At 36.8% G+C, this 23,129-nt stretch overlaps 1 protein-coding gene and 1 long non-coding RNA gene across 10 annotated transcripts in view; one reads left to right on the top strand and one right to left on the bottom strand.

The window, feature by feature from the left end:
* The window catches only part of Mbs (Myosin binding subunit), a 51,074-nt gene that overhangs the window by 1,067 nt on the left and 26,878 nt on the right, over positions 1-23,129 (top strand). For 7 of the 9 annotated variants that reach the window (XM_069508776.1, XM_069508773.1, XM_069508774.1 and 4 more), the window contains exons 2-9: positions 14,565-14,695; positions 16,349-16,464; positions 17,328-17,476; positions 18,539-18,694; positions 19,276-19,462; positions 20,102-20,275; positions 21,068-21,146; positions 22,645-22,809. In XM_069508776.1, coding sequence (XP_069364877.1) covers positions 14,565-14,695; positions 16,349-16,464; positions 17,328-17,476; positions 18,539-18,694; positions 19,276-19,462; positions 20,102-20,275; positions 21,068-21,146; positions 22,645-22,809 — 1,157 coding nt within the window. The remainder of the gene's footprint in view (positions 1-14,564; positions 14,696-16,348; positions 16,465-17,327; positions 17,477-18,538; positions 18,695-19,275; positions 19,463-20,101; positions 20,276-21,067; positions 21,147-22,644; positions 22,810-23,129) is intronic. The other 2 variants (XM_069508780.1, XM_069508779.1) reach the window with 1 other exon arrangement.
* LOC138404530 (uncharacterized) lies at positions 14,669-19,786 on the bottom strand. The gene is made up of 3 exons (XR_011238444.1): positions 19,651-19,786; positions 18,525-18,679; positions 14,669-14,767 (listed from the first exon to the last, which is right to left on the bottom strand). It is a non-coding gene; the product is annotated as an uncharacterized lncRNA (long non-coding RNA).

Below are 23,129 nucleotides of genomic sequence, written 5' to 3'. Positions count from 1 at the left end.
ATTTTATTTTAGTAATTATTTACTAGTTTTATAATTTCTTTTCTTCTTTCCTTTTTACTCTTATTGTGTGAGCTCAATCTAAAATAGAAAAGCAGGAGCTGGTTCATTGACTCATTCACATGACTCAACTGAACCACATACCTACATAACTATCATCTTAAATATGGTATCATTATTTTACGATTCAACATTAGCTAATGTCAAAACATGTTGTTCAAATAAAAAATTGACTATAGTAAAAACCTGCCTATGATATAAACATTACTTGAATTTACCTTTATATATACTACACATAATATTAATACATCATCACCATCATCAACCATATAAGCTGGACATTCCAGAAGTGGACTTCTATTGGTAGATGCAAACATAGATAGAATTTATTGTAGTCGGTTGTGAAAAGTATCAGTTTGAACATCTTTGCTTTTAAGTATTGTGAGCCAAGATCATGATAATCAACTGACAGACATCCCTTGCTAGAAATAAGTCTCTTGTAGGGTCTTCAACGCTCCACAGTCTTGTACCATCTGAATTCAGCGGCGCCCTGCAACTCGTTTGATGTTGTCTGTTTACCTCGTGGAGGATCTTTGCATGCTGTGCTTTCTGATGTCAAGTCACCATTCTAGCACCTTGAGTCAACAACAATAACAACAACAAATTTGTTAAACTTTGGTGAACACTATTCACATTGCCATAAAATAAGTCTATGCTGGATTCGTTACAAATTGAATCTAGATTGCGAAAAGCACGAGCAATGAAAGAGTTTGATCTGTTGTTCGTTCTAGACACTGGTATATGTAAAAAAAAAATTATGTCTGGATGCACATATTAATAGATGTGAGTGTAAAAATAATTCTAGCTTCATAAGTAATTCAGGGCAATCTATTGACCCCCTCGCTATGTTAAGTAGGAAACAAGTATCAGCTATGTTTCTACGAATATGAAGAGGTACAAGATGTAATCTGAACATTATTGTACTTCCTTGTGAAATGTTCCAAATTGAATTGATAAGGTAAGGTAAACAAATGTTTTTTATCTAAATCAATACAGTTACTAATAGGGAAGAGATAAAAATGTGATGATTTATAATAATTATGGTAATTTTAACTACCTGATCACAATTGACAAGCTGCTACCCATTAAGGAGTTCCATCCTCCATCTCCAAAATTATTCAACAAATCTTCACTAAAACATGAAACTAACTTGACAGTACAATCTATGTAAAGAAAAAGTATTCCCAAGATTGATTCAAATTTGATAGAGTTATGTGCAGGTAATTACATTAACTACCGGTATATCCAAGCGCTGAAGTGCTTATATGAAAACACCACCATGTCAGTCTTTATACAGGACCAGACTACGAGACCAACTCAATTGCAGTGGGGAGTTCGGAGTAAAACCAATAGGGGTCTCAAGGTGCTGGAATAGCGACTTTGCACCGGAAAACGCAGCATTGGAAGACCCCCCACTAGGTGGACGGATGACATCAAACGAGTCGCAGGGAGCCGCTGGATTCAGGTGGCGCAAGACAGTGGCGTGTGGTAGTCCCTACAAGAGACCTATGGACGTCTATCGGTAGATGATGGTGAATTAACATTAACAAAAAAAATCTTTCTTGGTTATGACGTCCACCTTCTTATCGGAGGTCGGGGGTTTGATCCCGGTCACGCGCCTCTAACTTTTCGGAGTTAAGTGCGTTTTAAATAATTAAATATCACTTGCTTTAGCAGTGAAGGAAAACATCGAGAGGAAACCTGCATGTCTGAGAGTTCTCCATAATGTTCTCAAAGGTGTGTGAAGTCTACCAATCCCCACATGGCAAGTGTGGTAGACTATGGCCACAACCCTTCTCACTCTGAGCGGAGACCCATGCTCTGTAAGCCGGCGATGGGTTGATCATGATGATGACCTAAGTGATTATGACTAGAATTAAAAAATAATTCAGTGCTCGATTTTTAAACTAAGGTTTTAGCAGTGATTCATTAACTCAATGTTCAACACTGAACAATAGTAACCAAGTTTTGAAATTAAATTTTGGAATTAATTTTAATACATTAAAAAATATTTTAATTTCACTCAGTGAAATAACTATGTAGAACCAACCAATGTCAAATGAGAGTAGTGGCTATCATTTAGTGTTGGACTAGGAAATCTTTCCGCAATTCATCCACCCTTAAATCAAATTGATGCTCACTCTTTAGCAATCCCTTTAAAATTTTGGTCTCTCAACAGTAAAACTTCCTCTGATTAAAAATTATCATTAGATAGCTAAGAATGTGTACATTATGCTTTTAAACAAGTTTGTGTTATTTCTGAAAAACAATTTTTTTTCAACAGTTCGAATGACAAATCTAAAACTATTATGCATAAAAATAAATAAATATCTGTTTAAGAATGTGCAGGTTCATATAATACCCCATTTGATATAGCTATCTTACTTTGAAAATTTAAAAATAGGACTTAATTATATTTTCATGAACACATTTTAATTTTTTTTTGAGAAGTATCCACAGTAGTTTTCTTTACCCTATAGGTTTTCTTGACAGACACGATGGACAGACGGTCAGACAGACATCCTGATCCTGACACAGTGATCCTATAAGTGTTTTTTTCCTTTTTGAGGTACGGAATCCTAAAAAGAAGCCATTTTCGCCAAAGGTATTTAAGGGTCATAAAATTGAATATTTGACTTCCCCTACAACTCCTCAACGGGATCGTGACCGCCAGTCTGTATAAAGATACTAACTAATAAAATAACTGTTTAAAACATTACAAACGTTGTGCATATTTAAGTAAATGGCTAGTCAACACTTAAATAGACGTAGACATGTACGCTGGAAGAGGTGGGTCATACAACAGTTATTTTTTGTGTCAATCGAAGCACCCTACCAACATGTAAAGTCATATCCCCTTTAAAAATTATAAGCGTCACTCAAAAAACAGGTGTTCGAATAATTGAAATGTCCTCCCGAAACAGGCGCGAGTGACACTGGTCACAACGCGTAGCGGTTATCGAGAGATTTAGTCTAACAAAATTTAATGACAATATAAATAATTTAATTAGAGACCGATTGCTATCGCAAAGTCTAACAAATTATCCAGTTCACGATTTAAACACCCAATATTCAATAATCGTTTCGAGTCTTCGAGGGAGACTGCAATAAAAACTGTCAAAACACCCATATTTATACAAGCTCTTTAAAGATTGCCATTCGCAACAGATCGCATGACATTGAATAAGTCAAACATCGATTTTATTATACTACATTCGATAAATCTTGTATCATTTCTTCAATTCAAATAAATTAAAAAAAAAAACTCTATTACGAGCTTATCAGAAATGAAAATTGATGTTTTGTGTCAAGTGGTCATCATGTTAAGACTATGTTGACATAATAATATGTCTCATGCCATCAAAGCCAAAATGGCGAAACTCGAGTTTCAAATTCATATCGGCTATCGCAAATCCAGCATACTGGTATTAGTAGAGGTGAGTGCTTGTCAATATTTTGTTGTGTACAGTAATTTGTTTGATTTCAATAGATTCATTCATAATTTAATTTACTCAAATAGAATTTGGCAAACTCTTTTGTTATGTCGAAAATTAGTATTGTACGATGGTGCCTGGTCATTGAAGATTGTACATGTTACATGTACTTTATATAAGTACATATAAAAAAACAATAATTAAGTGTCGTTCGATATAGATTTAAATAATCGGCTATTTCGTATAGAGATAAAAAATAGAAAGATTTTTTTATTTCAATACATATGTTATGTAAGTACTTCAATAATAAATAATCTGCATCATGTTTTAGGATTTTATAAAATAGCTCGAATATTTGAGTAACTTCCGTCAATCATATTTAGTTTCGTAGAGAATGCGGTAGGTACTGCATGTCACGTGCGTCTGGTTTAGCACTCGGAATAACTTTCGATTGTTCCGACCGACCACTAAACGTCAGCGGGCCAGAATTAGATGCTGACAGTGTCCACGATAACCAATAGAGAAACAGAGCATTTCAATATATTCGTCGATAATACGTTTTGGTTAAGCTTTTTTAAAGCAGTTACTTAAAGGATTTACAATATAATTACTACGTCTAACTACTTACCTAAGTACAAAGTTTGTACTAATCTATACTTATAATAATCTATTCTAATATTATAAACAGGTAAAATTTATTACTTTGTGAGTTTTAATGTAAGGTGTAATCTCCGGAAATACCTATAAAGATCGAATTCTGAAAATTCTTTCATTGCTAGATAGCTACGTTATCCCTGAGTCTTATAAATTATAACACACGGACAGTGTCGCAGACAAAAGCTAACGGCATAACGTATAACTGAGTAAGTTCCTGCGGTAGTGGAGCGGTGCGGGAGGGGTGTGATGACGTAACGTGAGAGCTGAGTGATTCGTCAACTTGTGACAACTGTCACCCTCCCGTACCGCAAGAGCCTCTTCAGTTATCGTTGTACCCAGTGATATGCTACATCCAATGACTATACCTATTGTATAATACAAAAGCTAAGTAAGTCTTTTAATTATTACGATATTTCTTGATCAGGATACTATTCTCGAGTATGTAATCATGTTATCTTGTTCAGATAAGTATGAACAGTCTGTGCCCACTGGAAGGAATTAACAAGTTTTAATAGACGCAATTAAAATGACCCCAGATTGCTTGGAGACTAACTTGACATGAGGTGATCGCACACCACGCGACGATCCGGAAGAGCCATTTGGCGAATGCTATGGATTTTTCAACACTGAAGATGCGTGTGACATATGGCAAGATTCGCCCGCATATTGTGCCTCTATCATAGTCTACACAAAATGATGAAATCCGCTATTAACGTATCCAAACTAAGAAAAGGAAATCGTGTCCGCCATATTGTGACCTATACAGTCATATTATATTGTGACTGTATATCACCGTATCAGTAGTGTAGTCCGCGACAGTGGGAGTATATTGAATCAAAATATATTTCTAGATAGGTCACAATAGACACGCTTTCCTTTTCTTAAATTTGATGCGTTATCCCTAGAAATGCCAACATTCAACAAAAACAACAATGAACAAATAATTCAAAAAGTACAAGCTTGGACTGGAAAAACACTTAAAACTTGATTATAGCTAGATTAACCAATGGCAGGTAGATATATTAGAAAAAAATATCTTGCGTATCGAATAAATGCTGGTACCTAATTCTTAAGGCGCGCTTACTGCTGCTATCGTCACTTGTATTGACAGTACTTAGTATTGAAAAATGCGTCTCTCGCGGCTCAGGCGCCTCTAGCGACTTTGTAGGTCTAGTGGCTGTATGCGATCACCTTTATGGAGTAATTAATCTCCTGGGGGAGTGTGGTGTAGGTTTTATTGCTCGAAACCGTTATTTTACTAGCTCCGCCTCAATCTTGTTCTTTTTTAGGTACTTTTTTAACATAATATGCTTAAGAATATGTTTTTAGAATCTGATAAAGAAATCGGTACAGATTTGGTGGAGTTGTTTAGAAACATCGATAGCAAATTTCTCCCTTTATCCTAAAATCACAAACGCGTCCCATCTTAGGCCATATCATCACTTCCCATCAGGTGTGATCGTGGTCAAGCGTGCGCCTATAATTAATAAAAAAATCCTAAATGTTAATCCAGTTAGCTTATAAATATTATCCCAAATTTTATTCCAATTCGTTAAGTAGTTTCAGTGTGATGGGCGAACAGGCAGACGGAAACAAAAAAAAAACTGTTTTAGGTATCGATAGAAATAAAGCTTCCGGTTTTTATTTTCAAAATTTATTTAAGTATATTTAAAACAAAATTGCAAGCCGCGATCGAGTAATTGCTTGTAACTAAACTCCTTGGTGAATTTCAATGCGTTTTTCACCCTTATCACAGAATATAATGTAGTACCTATATTATAGTACGCTATTATTTAAATTATAAAAACTACACCAGGAAATGTTGTATGTTAATATATTTTATACCTAATAACATATTAATATAAATAGAATAGACAAACTCACGAATGTGGGGCTGCTATTAGAAATTACTTAAAGCGACTTAAATTCTAAACAAATGTAATAGTCAAAATACATAGCTAAAGACGGTTTTAAAATGTAGCACTATATTTGCAGCCTGATTCCCAAATAAATAGTTAAAACTTAGTTCCTATAGTATAAAGTGAAGAGCATTAAAAATTCAAGCCTAGCTCTAGCTATCCAAAAATGCAGTGCGTTCATTTCGCGCTCTCTGAAGTTCATATCCGATTTACGTTCGATACGATTGCATCACTTGTTCGAGTAGTTCGTATAATATGACGCACTGGACCAAGGCGTAGAGAGAACGTACGTAACTCTTGAAATAACTACACAATTATCTGTATGCCGGGTTTGGTTGTCTGGAAAATAATATTATGAAACGAAGTTTCAAATTTTCTGAAACGCATATCTATTACCGAAATTCAGTCTTTTCAACCGACTTGAATAAAAAGAGGAGATCCTCAATTGAGAACCTTCCCCTTTCCAAGAGCATAGACAATTTGATATGTGAACAATTACTGTGGATTTCGGGTATAACGACGACGAAGGGACCACTCTATTTTCGTCGTTATATCCGGAAGTCGTTACAGGCAAAGGTACAGACATGTAGGTACACATGTATAGTTTGTATTCATTTATTATTGCAAGTAGGTAGTTGCTACTCAGAACTGTACCATAACTTTATCACCAAAACTGGTTTATAACTGAACCATAAATTTAACTCCGAAACGTACACGCTTCCCTACCTACTTAGCTGATATCTATAAACAAAAGGTTTAGCTGATATTTATTTATAAACAAAAGGTTAAGGTCTCCACACTTGCTGACCATCTGTGCGGATGTAAACAAAAGATAAGAAATGTTTGTGGAAAAAAATCTTTGTGTCTTTGGCGGCTGACTCCGGTCGCAATATCTGCATGGGATTTTTAGGAATTTGTTACAAATGATTCACTAAAGAGAGCTACACTCGAACTCGGCGTTACATCGAAAGTCGCTACAGCCACATGAATTTTGTACTAAAGTATGCTTTAAATTCAAGGGACTTAGATTTAACGTCGCTATAGGTCAATGGTCGCTTCAACCAAGGTCGTAATAAATGAAATCCACTGTAATTGATATCTACATATTTTCATATTTCCATCGAGCTGGAAACTGGTGACCGCATCTGGAACACCGTGTGTGCCCTATTTATACAGTGAATAGTTCACTCTGCCTGAGATTAGTTTGCCTTTTGTATGACGCAGACCGAATCGATAATACAGAATTTCCAATTAAGAACATAAACATGTATTAAATATAATTACAACGTATCTTTAAAAAAATTTGAGGTAAATCCCTCTAAATTTTTAAACTTCGTTTGTATGGCTCGCAATCGGAAGCGCTCGAGCACTTAAGTATCTATAGTGTGCGAGAGGTCGAGATGGCAATCAGGGTATGAGGCGGGGCGTCTCCACCGGGGCGTCACATACTATGCTCATTTAAATTTTTAAGGCGTTTATATTTACATAAGACAAAGTAAGTAGTAAAATTTTATAGATTCGGAATAACTAATACCAGATATTATACTCGAAACACGGTAACCAAATGATTTAAAATAGAAAACATACGAGACCAAAATAAACAGATTTGTCAATCAATAAGTAAGTAATTGATTGTATTAATATCTTGGTGTTTTTTTTGGGGCAAGCACGTTGTCAGCTCTTTATCGAAGTGTAAACAAAATTGTCTGGCGCTAGTCTACCATTTCTGCCATTTGTCACTGCAATATTTTGTGTTTGGGATTTCATTTCGTTGCTTTCCCGTCAAAAATTTTTAAAATAAGATTTGCCAGTACTACCAACCTACCTTACAAAATACTGAATTTCTTATTTGTTTAAAATAATATACTTATCTACCTTAATATTGTAAAGTGTTTCACTATAAAAAAATAATTCTTCAATACTGAGCAAAATAAATATTAAGTATATTATATAATGGGCACGATAGCGTTTAACTTATTTCATAAATGATTAATAATTTGGTACTATTATAACTTTTGCGATCACATTTTGAATTATTATTTTGGCAGCGTTTGATCACGGATGCGTTTTGTCTTCGCTGTATGCCGCGCGTTGTTTTATATCAGTATTTATAGTCCGCGATACTCCTCCTCCTCTCATTAGATAGTCCGGGAAATTGGGTCGATGACTTCGTGAACTTCTAATTTCGTAAATTATGTTTCGTTGTTACAGTTACTACTGCTTTGACTACCTTTTTATATACCATCAAATAAGTAGGTACATAGGCATAATCAAAGTAAGTTTTAAGCTACTTAATAAATGAAAATGAAATGAACAAGCCTAATTAATTATTATTAAAATTTACTTATTCATAAATTGATGAAAACTGATTTTATTTTGGTTTCGTATTCTCCAGCATTTCCTCATCAACGCCGATATTAATTTAACTACTGCGACCCAAAATTCAGTAAGAGGCCAACTATAAGGGTAAGCCCGCACAGCTTGTATCTGTTTTGATGCAGAAACCACCGTGCTGCGGCGTGATTTGCGCGATTGTTTTATGCATTTTGGATTTGGTAGAAACAATATTTATTTCTGGTAGAAACTGACCAAAATCACGATGAATTTTATTCGCCGCGCGATTCAGGAACATAATGAAAAAACCTCCCGAATTTACTTCGCAGTGCTGGATGACCGTAAATGTACGCGTACAAATTATTGACCTAATGCCTGGGATAAACTCGATTTTCAACAAAATTTGACCAGTGACCGACCTAAATATTTGGTGTTGAATTGATGTATTGCTGAATGACAGCGAGCGCCACGTAAATTTAGAATAGGGCGAGGATTTTTTCGAGGTCATGAAAGCGAGAGATCAGTTGATATTAGTTACGTCATAGGCTGCACACGCTATGGTGTTTTATTTTAGTGTTAATTGTGGACGGCATGCACTGCACGGAGCTAACTGACGGATGGTAAGTCCGTCACTCAGTTGCCATGAGCTAAAGCGTCTTAAAAAAAAGTACCTTAACCTTATATAATATATAATATATATGTACATATTATATTTACATGGTAACTAAGTAAATCCTTATGCAAAGTTCCATGAGGATATGTTCAGTAAAAGTACATCCAAAAACAAACATGTAAAAGAAAATAAAAACATAAAAACACTACGAAGTCCAGCGACCACCCATAGAGACGATACCTGTGTAAGGTAAAATACCGTATCAAAATTGTCCCAGTGGCAGGTAACATAGTAAAAAGCTAAAAATATGATTGTAGCTTATAGCCATAAAACGTAGACATATGTTTTCACTTCTGGTACCACACTTCTGGTTTCACCTATCGGAAGTGATGCGTACCTATATGACTTAATGAAAAAAACTGCAAAAAAAACGGCCCAGTAGGTTTCAGGAAATCCGAAATTGGTAACAAAAACCGATCAAGTGGGGGGTCGGACTTGTACAAAAAGGGTTGCATACCATCGTTTAAGAAATAACACTATTTTTTTTGTGACGTACCTAACCACTTTACCTTTTTTTGGATTTTCCCTTTACTTGTGCAACTAAGACATTGCTACCTACCAAATTTTATGAAGCTAGGTCAAGTACTCTATAGGTTTTAATTACCTTGACGGATTATGACAGATACGACAGACAAACAGACAGACAACGAAGTGATCTTATAAGGGTTCGTTTTTTTCTCTGGAGATACGGAACCCTAAAACCGTACAAACACAAACAAATGTAACACATAAGCTGAGTGATTAAATTATACATGTATGACTAAACGGCTTTAATCACGTATTTCGTCGACGTTATCCCTACTAGAGTCTCAACCGCGACGCGTGCGCGAACTGAGTCCCTGTGAAAGAGGACCCCGGATGGGTTCGAAACTAGTTGGGCTAACGCCGACGAAATACGTGAGTTTTTCGTCGGCGTTTTGTCATACATGTGTAATTGTAATCACTCACGATAGTTTAAACGAATATTATAGGTACCATCTCCGTTCCTTTATGGGTAAAAAATACAGTAAGCTTTGTGCAGTCCGGTGTTTGCCAATATGATTTTAATATTAATGAAAATACTCAGTTCGGATCGCTAAGGACGTGATGTCACTGTTATTACCAATAGTGGTCGATGCATTACTTAACTAGCAAAATATTTACACAATGTTTCCCAGATTTAAATTAAAATAATTATTGTTCTTTAATAGTTAACTTTTTATGTGGAATTATATTTTTTTTCGCGAGTCTCTGTCACTCATAAATCTTAACATAGACGTACATTTTAAGTTCTTATGCACCATTTTAACTTTTTGTGTCAAATTTCATGTCAAAAGTATGATTTTTGTCCTTATTATAAAGGTGAATCGTATTTTTGACATGACAGTTAACACATCTTAGATGAATGATTACCATCTCTATGTAACACATAGAGCTAAAACGGCGTATGACTTACCCTTTTTTAGGGACTAAATACAAAATATTGTTACTTTATTGCTTTTTGGCTCTATCCCTACTGTATAGCTAACTATAGATGATGTCCACGACCTCGTCTGCATGGATTTAGGTTTTTAAAATTGCCAAGGAAACTCTTCGGTTTTCAGGGATAAAAAGGAGATTATATTTATAAACGGGATGCAATCTATCTCTGTATCAAATAGATGATGCCCGTGGCTTCAACCACGTGATTTAGGTTTGAAAAAAAAGTGTATCCGTCTGTCTGCTAGTTTTTCACGGCCTATCTGTTTAACCGATTTTGACGAAAGTACAGAAATAGCTTGCATTCTCGGGACGGATATAGGCTACTTTATATCCCGGAAAATCAAGGAGTTTTAAAAAACCGTACGAATTAGTGGGAATTATTTATTTGCTACAGTTTGCATCCTGGAAACAGATATAGCTACTTTTTATCCCGAAAAATCGTAGAGCTTCACAGGCTTATGAAATAACCTGAACCCACGCAGATATAGTCGCGGGAATCATCTTTTATCTAATTGTACCTACTTATTGAAAATACGTAATGTTTAATATTAAGTTCCTGGTCCTATTGACTGTTTTCTAGCCACCGAAACGTTTACGTAGAGTCTATTACCTCGGACTGCACATTTCTATTCTACGTATTGCTCGAATAAAACAGTTTCTATAATTTTATAATGTGTTGTTCTTGACCTAAATAAGAGGTAACTCTTCTTTCCTAAAGAGTCACTGATATTAATACCGGTTTGCTGGTACGAATAAATATTAATAATTACAGTATTTGTTTGCTTGCGAAGCGAATTTTAAAATTTACTAGCTGACCCGGCGAACTTCGTACCGCCTAACACGTCACTCAATTGTTTTGCCTTTCCGGAACCCCTCCACTAACACTTAAACGTTATGGTACGGTATTAAAGTTCAAATATTATTACAAATCTTTTGTATGGGAATATAGAAAAGTGTTGTTTTAGACTTTTTCAGGCAATTTATTAAAATTTTCTCTCCGTATGTATTAAATATGTATCACTTTCTTTAAGGGTGAAGGAAAATATCGTGAAGAGACCTGCATGCCTGAGAGTTCTGCATAATGTTCTCCATAATGTTGGCCACTGTGATATACTATGGCCAAACATTTCTCATTCTGGGAGGAGACATGTCCTTAGTAGTGAGCCGGTAGTTAGTTGATCATGATGATGATAATGATGTAAGCTGGATTGATTTTACGCTGCGAGCAGGCCGGTATATACTTAATAATAATTCATGATCAGCGCGCCAGAGTCTCTTTCTTAGACAAGACTTTTGTCAGTTCGCTGGCAAGCACACCTGTACCGGCCCATGCTCGGTCAAGGATGTTGCATTGATGTGGCTCTATTTTGTTTTCAAAACAGTACCTAAAGCAGAAAAAGTGGTGGTTAAAATTTTGATTTATGATTAAACGATTTTATAAAATGCTTTGCGATTGTATGTATAATAACTAGCCTATGCTCGCGACTTCGTCCGCGTGGACTACATAAATTTCAATCCCCTACTTTACTCCCTTAGGGGTTGAATTTTCAAAAACCCTTTAGCGAATGCCTACGTCATAATAGCTATCTGCATGCCAAATTTCAGCCCAATCATTCCAGTAGTTTCAGATGTGCGTTGATAGATCTGTCAGTCAGTCAGTCAGTCACTTTTGTCCTTTTATATATATTTAGATGAATGCTATGCGATACTTAGCAAATTTTAAGTCACTAAGATCTTAAAATTCTCTCTTAGTGAAATAAAAAACAGAGTTAATATAATGGTTATTATAAGTCCCGCAAATTGCTATTGCGCTGGAACCATTTGACGTATATTTATGTAAGATATACCATCAGTCTAGTGCTGACGTCACTAAAATGGCGGCCACGCGCATTCGTAATTTGCGGGACTTATACTTATCTTCTTAAAACCATCATCATCATCAAATCGATAGACGTCCACTGCTAGACATAGGTCTCTCAAGAATTTTGGATGAGAAGACACCTCCATGCTTCCCGAACGCTGCCCTTCTTAATATGTATAAAAACACAAAAATATTTCTATCTGTGTCCGTTAAGACTTTGAAACCATCCAACCGATGTGCCCCAAACCGGTTTCAGTAGAAAGGCAATAATAAGAAGATGGTTTTAAAGTTTTCTAAGCGTAGCAGCACACGCCAGGTACCCGTTAGTTACTAATAGGGATAATGCCAAGTAGTCAAATTAGCAACTTTTTATTAAACGTCAAAACGCACGCTTAGTTTGCGAGCTTGTATGAAATATAGTTTTGTGGCCAAGATGCGATAACATAAACATCTGCCGTGCTTTTTTAGTTTAATCGATAATTTAAAATGGTATCTAAACTTAGAAATTAATAGAGGCCGTCGATTTTACGTATTTTAAAATAGTCTTTATTTAATAATTAATTTAAAAATAATTTAATTTTGACATAGGCACTAACCCTATATTGTATGCAATGCAAATGATTTAAACCGTCGAATTCAAGACAAAGATGCAACTCACATCTCCAGAGTAGAGTGTAGCCGAGACTCAGCGTCTTTTCTGAGTTCTGTTATTTAGCAGCAAAGGCGAGCGGCATTGCGGTGCTTACCGGTGACTATACCACTTGTGGCCTTCCTTCGCTTGGCTTTGCTGCCCTACATGTCCCGCCAGAGATGCCGCCGCGCCGCTATATTAATGTTATCAAACTCAAGACTCACATCCACTCCGCTCTGCAGGTGTGGCTTGCACCTTATACCGACCGGTCACTAGCTTTGGTCTTTGTTGAGTAACACTTATGATTCGATCTAAAAATGACCTTACAATTTCCTATATTTGTCCTATATGTCTCGTATCCACGTCAAAGTGAGAAAAGACAGACAGATCATGAACATCTGTAACATTTGGGCTGATGCCAATTCATTGATAGAGTAGCTACTATTTAGAAATATTGTCGTAAATATAACAGCTGTGTATCTTTACGAAGGTTCTGCTATTCGAAGCGATGTCGCACTGCTAGTCTCTGAAAAATGACATGAGTTTCTTGTCTTGGATGACCCAAAGATATTGGTGGACTAAGAATTTGACAGCTGACTTTATGTCCGCGAACATTGAAATAGTAGTACATAGAGATCGTTGCCCGCGAGTGATAATTTTATTTTTGATTACAGACAGACACTTCAATTTTATTTATTAGTTTAGATGAAGGAAAACTTGCCTTAGGACTAAATCACACGATACTATCCCCATCCACGGTGTCAGCCAAAACCGTTCAGTAGTTCTTGCGTAAAAGAGTAACAAACACACGCTCGCACGCACGCACACACGCACACACACACACTCAAACGAAGCAAATAAGTACGCGAATAGTAACACGCACAATATACATATTATTGCATTTGTATTATTAGGAACGAAAATAGTAAGTCTCTGTTAGTTACCTAGATACATGAAGAGCGAGCATTATGGTTTTAGGATTAGTGGTATGGAGGTTTATGCTTATGTAATTATGTTGGAACGGACAGTAATAACGATGTTCCGCTATGCGTGGCGATATGAAATATTGCATTAACTAGTGGCTGCCTCTTGTTGATACGCGCCAGCGACTGTGGCACTGACCCTGTAGTGGTTCCGTACTATGCACATTGCACTTTATGTACCATTGAAATACATAACCGCGTATCTTTGCTACAAATGTTTTTCTAATTAATCCAATGGATGCAGCAACCTCTGAATATATGTACCTAGAAAATGAAGTACGGAATCATGATTAAAAGTTTGATTTACGTTCTATTTATTTGCTTTGTCAAAAAATCGCTAAACAGTTTTCAAACACCTGCCAAAGAATTTACCTGATTTTCTGCAATATGAATATGATTTTCTGCAATATGAACATAAATTCAACAAAACAAGTTATGAGATTCGTCAGATAAGACGAACTGTCAAAAAATCACATGTTTTATGTTTCTTGGTGCAAACTCACGTTAGCAAAATCGTTAGCTAGTTAATAATAAAATGTCTTCCTTGTTTTCAGGCCTGCATCGACGATAACCTGGAGATGGTCGAGTTTTTGGTAGAACACGGGGCTGATGTAAACAAAGGAGACAACGAAGGCTGGACCCCATTACATGCCACTGCATCGTGTGGATTTCTCAGTATAGCTAGGTAGGTAGGCTCTTCCTATTTCCTTCCTTCCTTCCTTCTTCGAGAATTTGACTTGAAGGCCTTACTGCTTGTCTGCAAAAAGAAGACGACTATCGATTAATCGATACACCAAAATCATTCTTTTGTGCTGCCGATAGAATAATTTAGCACCATTGACTTATATATTACTTCGAAAGGACAGGGCCATTGAACAAGCGAAATGGCACCGACTCATTGGTCCTAAAATGTTTATTTAGAACCAACGCAACCTCAGTGACGTCTGAATTTCAAACAGGTCGTTCATTAGTATCTAAGAGGTGGCGCTGATTTATTTGGTTCCAAAACCGTGAAAATTTGTTCGCTTGGGCATATCTTGTCATTTATATGTCGATGTTTAGCACCAATTTTCTACTACTATGGATCCCGAATTCTAAATATTGCATATTGAGGCGCTTGGCAGTGCCCAGGCTAAGTACCAGCCTGCAGACAAACATGCAGACGAATGAACAGATGGACGGACAGGGTTCCGTTCGGGTACGGAACCCTAAAAAATATTGACATGGATTTTGACGTAGCTTTCAGTAGATGATGGTTGATAATGTTTTAACGTAAACAAGGACTGAGTCATGTGACCTCGTAATGTTAGGGAGATCCTGTGTTCAATGTATTCATTGTATTTTGTTAATTATTATTGTTCTCACTGCAATGACATTATAACAATACTCATAATGAAATAAACACATCGTTTTTATTTCAAATGTAGAGAAGTCTTTGTCTATATTGTTAGTTTGTATAGTGATAATCTCCGGAAGTAACGATCTGCTTCTTATAATTCTTTCACTGATAGAAGGCTACGTTATCCCCGAGTTCTATGATAATTATAAAATACTAGCTGCCCTGGCGAACTTCGTTCCGCCTAACAATCTAATCAAATTTTTAAAAATTTTCTCTGCGTAAGAACCATCCTCGTACTTCAAGGAATATTATAAAAAAAGAATTAGCGAAATCAGTGCAGCTGTTCTCAAGATCTGCGATGACCAACACATTTAGTGATTCATTTTTATATTATAGAAGACTAGCTGCCCCGGCGAACTTTGTACCGCCTAACAGTCGATTCCTTTTCAGGATTTTTTTTAATTTTCTCTCCGTAAGAACCATCCCCGTACTCCAAGGAATATTATGAAAAAGATTTTGCGAAATCGGTTCAGCTGTTCTCGAGATTTGCGATCAGCAACACATTCAGCGATTCATTTTTATATATATTGAGATATAACTATATCACGTGGGTAAAGTGCTGGGCAAAAGCAAAATACTTAAGGCGCATGCAATCTTCTATATCAGGGGGTAAGGCTGTGCCTCCGCCAAGTTGAGCCAGACTAAAGAACGGGGCTCTACTAGAGATTACATAACTTTTTAACAGTGAAAGCATTATGAACTTGTGAGTCTTGGCAACCAAATTTACGTAAAATATTTTTGGTATGATTGTCATATACACATTATGTATATGCATATACACATAATTACCTCATTGATTAATTAATATGATTGCTCTGATTCGTGAAATTTTATAGACTGCCTTCTTATTTGGAGTAATATAATATAAATTTATTTTGCTTCATGACTATGAAGTACCTACTACTTATAATTTTTTAAATAAGTACAATTATTTTATAGGTACCTTCTTGAAAATGGCGCAGACGTGGCCGCTGTGAACTATGATGGAGAACTGCCTGTAGATATTGCCGATGAAAAAATGAAGGACTTTTTGTCAAGAATTATTCATGAAAAAGGTTTGATATATGCATCTTCAAATTAAGACGTACCTACTTCTCGGACGCAAAAAGTTTGCCGATGGTTACGCCGATGGTAGCATGGTGTTGCCATTGTTAGATCTGCTAGAAGCAGGTATAACCCGCTCGCAGGTTTGCCGATGCTGGCACCTCCCACTTCCATAGACCGCGACCCGCAAGCCCCTGTATTAAAGACGAACGCAGCTTGCGGTCTGTGCTTGTGTGTGACATAGATCTTTTGACTTTTATGGAAATTACATCACCATTTCTGTTAAAAGTATAATTTTTTAAATTGTTGTTTTGTCGTATGTTTTTTTCTGGTTTGAGGCTTCTGTCGTGGCTAGTTACCACTCTACTGGCAAGGTCGTGCCGCTAAGCGATTTCGTGTTCCGGTTCGATGTCGTGTAGAAACCGATCAGGGGTATGGGTTTAATGAAACTGCCATACCCCTTCCAAGTTACCCTGCTTCTATCTTAGACTGCAACATCACTTACCATCAGCTATAACTTGTATCAGTATTAATAAAATTAAGGGTCATAACTCTGCATAAGTCACAATTCTTACTTATCTATTTAACATTGTTTTGTAGACTCACATAAAACGATTGTTATGCAGTATGGAAATCTTTGAGAAGTTGTAATTCAAGGAACTGTGTGAAGGTGTTCATACTGTGAAACACGCGTAGGAGTCGCTTTACAACAATGGCGCCCCTCAAATGCTCTGTAGTTTGACATGACAGTGTACATCTTCTTGTACAAATCGTACATACACGTATGTACGTACGTAATTTGCCAACGAATATTGTATGGACTGGCATGGGCACAAGTCTTTAGTACTCTACAAAACGTTGTTAACTGTTGCAGGTATTGACTGCGAGAAATCACGATGTGCGGAAGTCAATGTTTTACTTCGCGATGCCAGGAACTGGGCGGCGAACGGTTATTCTGAAGTGAGGGATCCGAAGACGGGTGGGACTCCGTTGCATGTTGCAGCAGCCAAGGGTTATTTAGATGTTAGTACTGATTTTAGCGTTATTACTAAATGTACTTTGTGGAAACGCTCCAAATGGTACTAATCTGATGTAGTTATTAACACAATGCGTTCATAAATTTTTCCTTAGCTTCTTACCGTCAAATAAGTCGGATAAATATTTAGCAATGCTTTGGTTCCAGTTTTAATATAATAAAATTAAAAAAATCATCATCGTCATCATCAACCCATCGCCGGCTCGCTACTGAGCACAGGTCTCCTCTCAGAATGAGAAGAGTTTGGCTCTATCTGCTAAGAGCTGGCCATGTGCAGATTGGCAGACTTCACACGTCTTTAACATTATGAAGAACTCTCAGGCATGTAAGTTTCCTCACGACGTTTTCCTTCATTGTTAAAGCAAGTGATATTTTATTGTTTAAAACGCAAAGAACTCGAAAAGTTAGAGGTGCGTGTCCGAGATTCCTCCAAATAGAAGACCGAAGTCTAAACCAACTACGCTATCGCAGCACTATAAAAATAAAAATGAATACTTTTAATCAAATATTTCTATAATATTTTATTAATGGGGCCGATTCTCTAGTACACAATCTCTAAACTAAACTAAATTAACAGGTCTAAATCTAGTGCTTTCCTTTTCCGCAAGCAACATTATGAAAGGGATAGCAATAGATTTAGACGTGATATTTTAGTTTAGTTTAGAGATTGTGTACAAAGGAATTAGCCACATTATCTCTATAATATAAAAATGAATCACTAAATGTGTTGCTCATCGCAAATCTCGAGAACAGCTGAACCGATTTCGCTAATTCTTTTTTTATAATATTCCTTGAAGTACGAGAATGGTTCTTACGGAGAGAAAAAGTTAAAAAATTTGAATCGACTGTTAGGTGGAACGAAATTCGCCAGAGCAGCTAGTATTACAATATCTTTAAGGTTTACATAGTATTTATCAATGGTCGCTTCTATTTTTTGTCGTCATACTAGGCCATTTTTCTTAACGTTTTATATGGATAGGACGATGGTACAAGGTTTGATTGTTTTACTATGGACCCTAAAAACGAGTCGTGTACCCATTTCTGTTCAGGTAGCACAAATCCTTCTAGAAGAATGCAATGTGGAGCCCGACTGTGTAGATTATGAAGACTGGACACCTCTTCACGCAGCTGCACTTTGGGGTCAACAGGAAGCCGCTGCGTTGTTGTTAAAACACGGTGCAGATCCCAATCTGAAAAATTACTCTGTGAGATACTTTCTATTAATTTGCTGAGAAGCTTCGGCCCGCAACTGATCCGCGTGGATATTGGTTATTGTACATCAAGTAGGAGCTATTTTCTCGGTTTTAAGAAGTGTTCTAGGTCCTTCTTGTCACATTCTTATGGTGCTGCCACACTGCTGTTCAAAAATGTTTACAAACATTAGTAAACATTTTCTTACCAACATTTATTTGATCACAATGTTAGAAAACTTTTTCATGTTAGTAAACATTTCTCAACAAAATTGTTAGTTAACAAGTTGTAACAAATAAAACATTTGTTATCATATGTTTGTAAACATATTGTATTCAGGCGACAAAAGGGTGTGCGGAGAGTGCGGGGTCCGTTCTATTTTAATAAACATTTTTCATCAGTGTAGCAGCACTCAAAACATCTAATAATTCCTAACATAATGTAATAATTCCTAACAGTTGAAAATGTTTGTAAACATTTTTGAACAGCAGGGTGGCAGCACCATTAATTAAAATAATTTTGAGTTTGAAAAATAATATGAGATATAGAACAATATACATGAATGCAATTTATTTTAAATAATATGATTTTGCAGGGTCAGACTTGTTTGGATCTCGCGGATCCCTCGATATCCACATGGTTGGCAGAGGCTTCTATGAAAGCGCCGCGTCGTATAAACAATAATAACAACAATAATAACAAGCGCAAGAGGAGTCCGCCGAGACATGATATGAAGAGAGTTGAGCTTGAGATTACTGGAAAAACTGATAGTGTTATTAATGGTTAGTATGACATTACGTTGGAAGACCCCCCACTAGGTGGACACACGGACGACATCAGACGAGTCGCAGGGAGCCGCTGGATCCAGGCGACACCAGACCGTGGCGTGTGGAAGTCCCTACAAGAGACCTATGTCCAGCAGTGGACGTCTATTGGTTGATGATGATGATGATGATGATGATGACATTACTTTGAGAGTACAGTCGATCCATCAGCTAGTATGTGTCCACTGCTGGACAAGGGCCTTTTCAAGAGCGTGCTGCCAAACACGGCCCTCCGCCTTCCTCATCCACCTGCTTCCCGCCACCTTCTTCAAGTAATCGATCCTGCGGGCTGAAGGTCGTCTACACTGTCTTACTGGTACGCGGTTACCACTCCAGAACATTTCTGCTCCATCGGCCGTTGGGTCTGCGATGGATATGACCCACTGCCACTTCAACTTGCTAATCCTTTCAGCTATGTCGGTCACTTTCGTTCTTCTAAGAATTTCCTCGACCCATTATTTTATCCCTGAAAGAGATATTATGTTATTGAGAAACAAATTTAAAGGGATCGTTGAACAGTGGGTTAAACGAACTATGAGTACAGTACCGGTCCCGCTGTCGAAAAGTAAATACTCTGATTTGAGTTCATTTATTCAGATAAGCCGCCCCCAGCGCCAGAGATAATTCTTAAGATCTCTGACGGAAAGCCGCCGAAAAACCGCGCGCCGTCGCCCGACTCTACAGAGCCTGTCACGGACAACGCCGCTATGGACGAAGCACCCTCGTGGCGCCGATCGGCGTCGTTCCGTAGTAGGCAGCAGGACAGCGGCCGTTAGTATTCTTTTTTGAGCTGAGCAATCTATGTCCAGTTTGTTTCACATGAACATACCGCTGGGCGATAGTAGAGGACTCGTGTTGTTTTCTCATTTTCCGGGAAAGGACATAGCCTAGCATAGACACTTCCACCACCGTCGCGCTACAGTTCATACTACCAAATAGGTAGATATATCTTACACTAGCTGATGCCCGCGACTCCATCAGCGTGGACAATCCCGTGGGATCTGCAGGATTTCCCGAATTTCTGCCCATATGGCAAATCAATTGGCGGATATGATAAAAAAATGTACGTCAAAAACAGTTATATAATAATTAATTATATCGAGTTTGAAACTAAAGACATTAGATTCGAAAAATATGTTGAATGACGTGAATGTTCCTTACTGCGTTAAGGCACTATTTTTTGGTCAGTACTAAAAATTCAAATAAGGTCTTCACAGAATATAATGCGTAGAACGACGGTTGCTCAAATCCATATTTTCCGATAATCTAGTGTGTTGTAGTCGTTCTATGCGTGAGGATTGCACATACATAAATTGATATCAGAGATCCGAAGGAATTCTTACCATATCAGCTCCACGGTTTTTTTTACAGCTCAGTGTTTTTATTTATTAGGTTAACTTACGGCTACTTACCCTAATACATTAAAAAATACTTATTCTGAACATATAACTTATTAAATGTATTCGCCATTTACAAGCCGTGGCGGGCCTATTTGAATGATCTTAGTAACGTATGTGTTGAGAATTTAAACTTGCGCCTTAATCTCTGCAAACTGTATTGCAGATGAGAACAAGCCAGCTAACAACAATGTAGACAGTGATACAATCCTCAGGAGAACGCACAGTTTTGAAAATGATAAAACGTAAGTTTCTATACAATAAGCTCTAACGGGTTTACAGTCTTGGCATGCTATTACCAGATGTACTAAACATCATTTACATCAAAATCATATCGCATCTCATTTGTTTAGTGCAAGCAATACTTCGCTTTCGTTTTATATTTTTTATAATTATTTCTGAATCAGTAAGGTGTTTTATGTTGTTTAAATGAGTGCTACCACTATTCAAATGATACAATCGGAAAATAAAATTAATTATTATTTATTCACATAATTCTCTGTGGAAGCTTAGGCGTAAAAGGAATAACAATGTGCTAACTGCAAAAATTACTTTTGTGTATAGTAAATACACAACATTTTAATTTCAGTTTGTCGACTTCTCAACCATTTTATAAGTCATTAGAAACTTTATCAAATGGTCGCCAAATAAAAAGTTGTCCAAGAAGTTGAAGTGTTAGATAACATACACAATGCATTTCAAGACGGATTTACTGATGAGAGAAATGTACTTATGTACATTTGGATTAGATTTGTGGTTACACTATGATGTTCAATATATGTTGCTTAGGCGCCAAGGATCGTTTGGCGGGATGACGTGTTTACTAAATGTTTCCAAGTATAATTATTAATATACGATTTACTCTTAGATATATTGTTTAGCTATAACAATATATTCTGAAAAGAAATTGGTCAAATACACGATTTGTTGTATTTATTTAGTACAAATCCCTTTGTGTAAAATATAAAGCTCAAACATCTTGGAAGTTAACTTTTCGTGTTTTCAAAAACTTTTGTGATAAGAAGGCAATTCATGTACCCAACCGCTTGTTTTCAGTTATATTCATAACAATTTCGCGACATAATGTAAAGTAGTAGTTGTTCATATACACGCTCACGTTTATTTCATTTAGTAGGTCAACCCGTCACGCCATCCAAACTCTGCAATCTGTCTCTGATGATGCGTTCAAACTAAGAATAGGCCGGACTTCCCGACATATTGTCACATATATGTAAAATAATATTTTTATAGAAATAGATGGTTCGAATAAACTTTTACAAGTGCTTTTGAATCGTCAAAATAATCTACAAGAGAATCTACCCCTGGTTCAGAATGCCATACTCAGAAGAACCAGTAAAAAATTCGATGGTTGCTCTTTTCAAATATTCAGTCTACAATTTTTATTTATTTATAATTATGCTATGTATATGTAATTGCAGTCGCGCGCATCGCTGAATTTAGAAGGGTCCTTCTTATACTGAGGGGAGACCCCTGCTCAATAGTGAGCCGGCGATGGGTTGATCATGATAATGGTTTGCTAGAGCGAGCTGAGAGTTAAATGCACCCTTTTTATTATCATTTACATAATCTTCCACTGTATAATATGCTTAAGATAGATTCTATTTTCATTGTAAACATAATTGACAATCAAGTGACAATTGACAGATAGAGGTCATTGGTCGTCATATTCTTAGTTTGAACGCGTTATACATTATGTGGCATGCTTGTGTGTTGTGTAAACAGTTTCTATCAACGATATCGCGACGTGACAGCGCGTATAAAGGCGACCTCGTGCCCGTCTATACCGCCGCTGCCGCAGTCCACGTTGGCTTCAATCGAGCTAAGGAAAAAAAGTCTGGAGGCTACTAACAATGCAACTGAGAGTACTAATGAGGATGTTCAGACCAGGTGCTGCGGCGTTCAGGGTCCACATTGGTTTCTGTTTTGCTCTTACGATCTATTGCACCTGTTGGCTCCGAAACAATATACAAAGTTGCAACGATAAGTGGGCTTACAGCCTTGTGTACATTGTCGACAATAGAGGTATAAGTCGCGCAAATTGCTATTACGCTGGAACCATGTCTCTTTAAGATCGAAATGACTAGACTGAAGTTTCGAGCTGATGGTATATTTTTACTTAAGTATCGTCGTCGCGTATTGGCGGCTGTTGTCGACAAAGTGCCGCTCGTCTGTTAAAACACTTAATGCAAGATAAAGATAACTTAGGA

The sequence above is a fragment of the Maniola hyperantus genome, chromosome Z, assembly GCF_902806685.2.
Source record: "Maniola hyperantus chromosome Z, iAphHyp1.2, whole genome shotgun sequence".
NCBI lineage: Eukaryota > Metazoa > Arthropoda > Insecta > Lepidoptera > Nymphalidae > Maniola > Maniola hyperantus.
The sequence above is the reverse complement of the archived record's forward strand: the minus strand, read 5'-3'. Positions and strand labels throughout refer to the sequence as shown.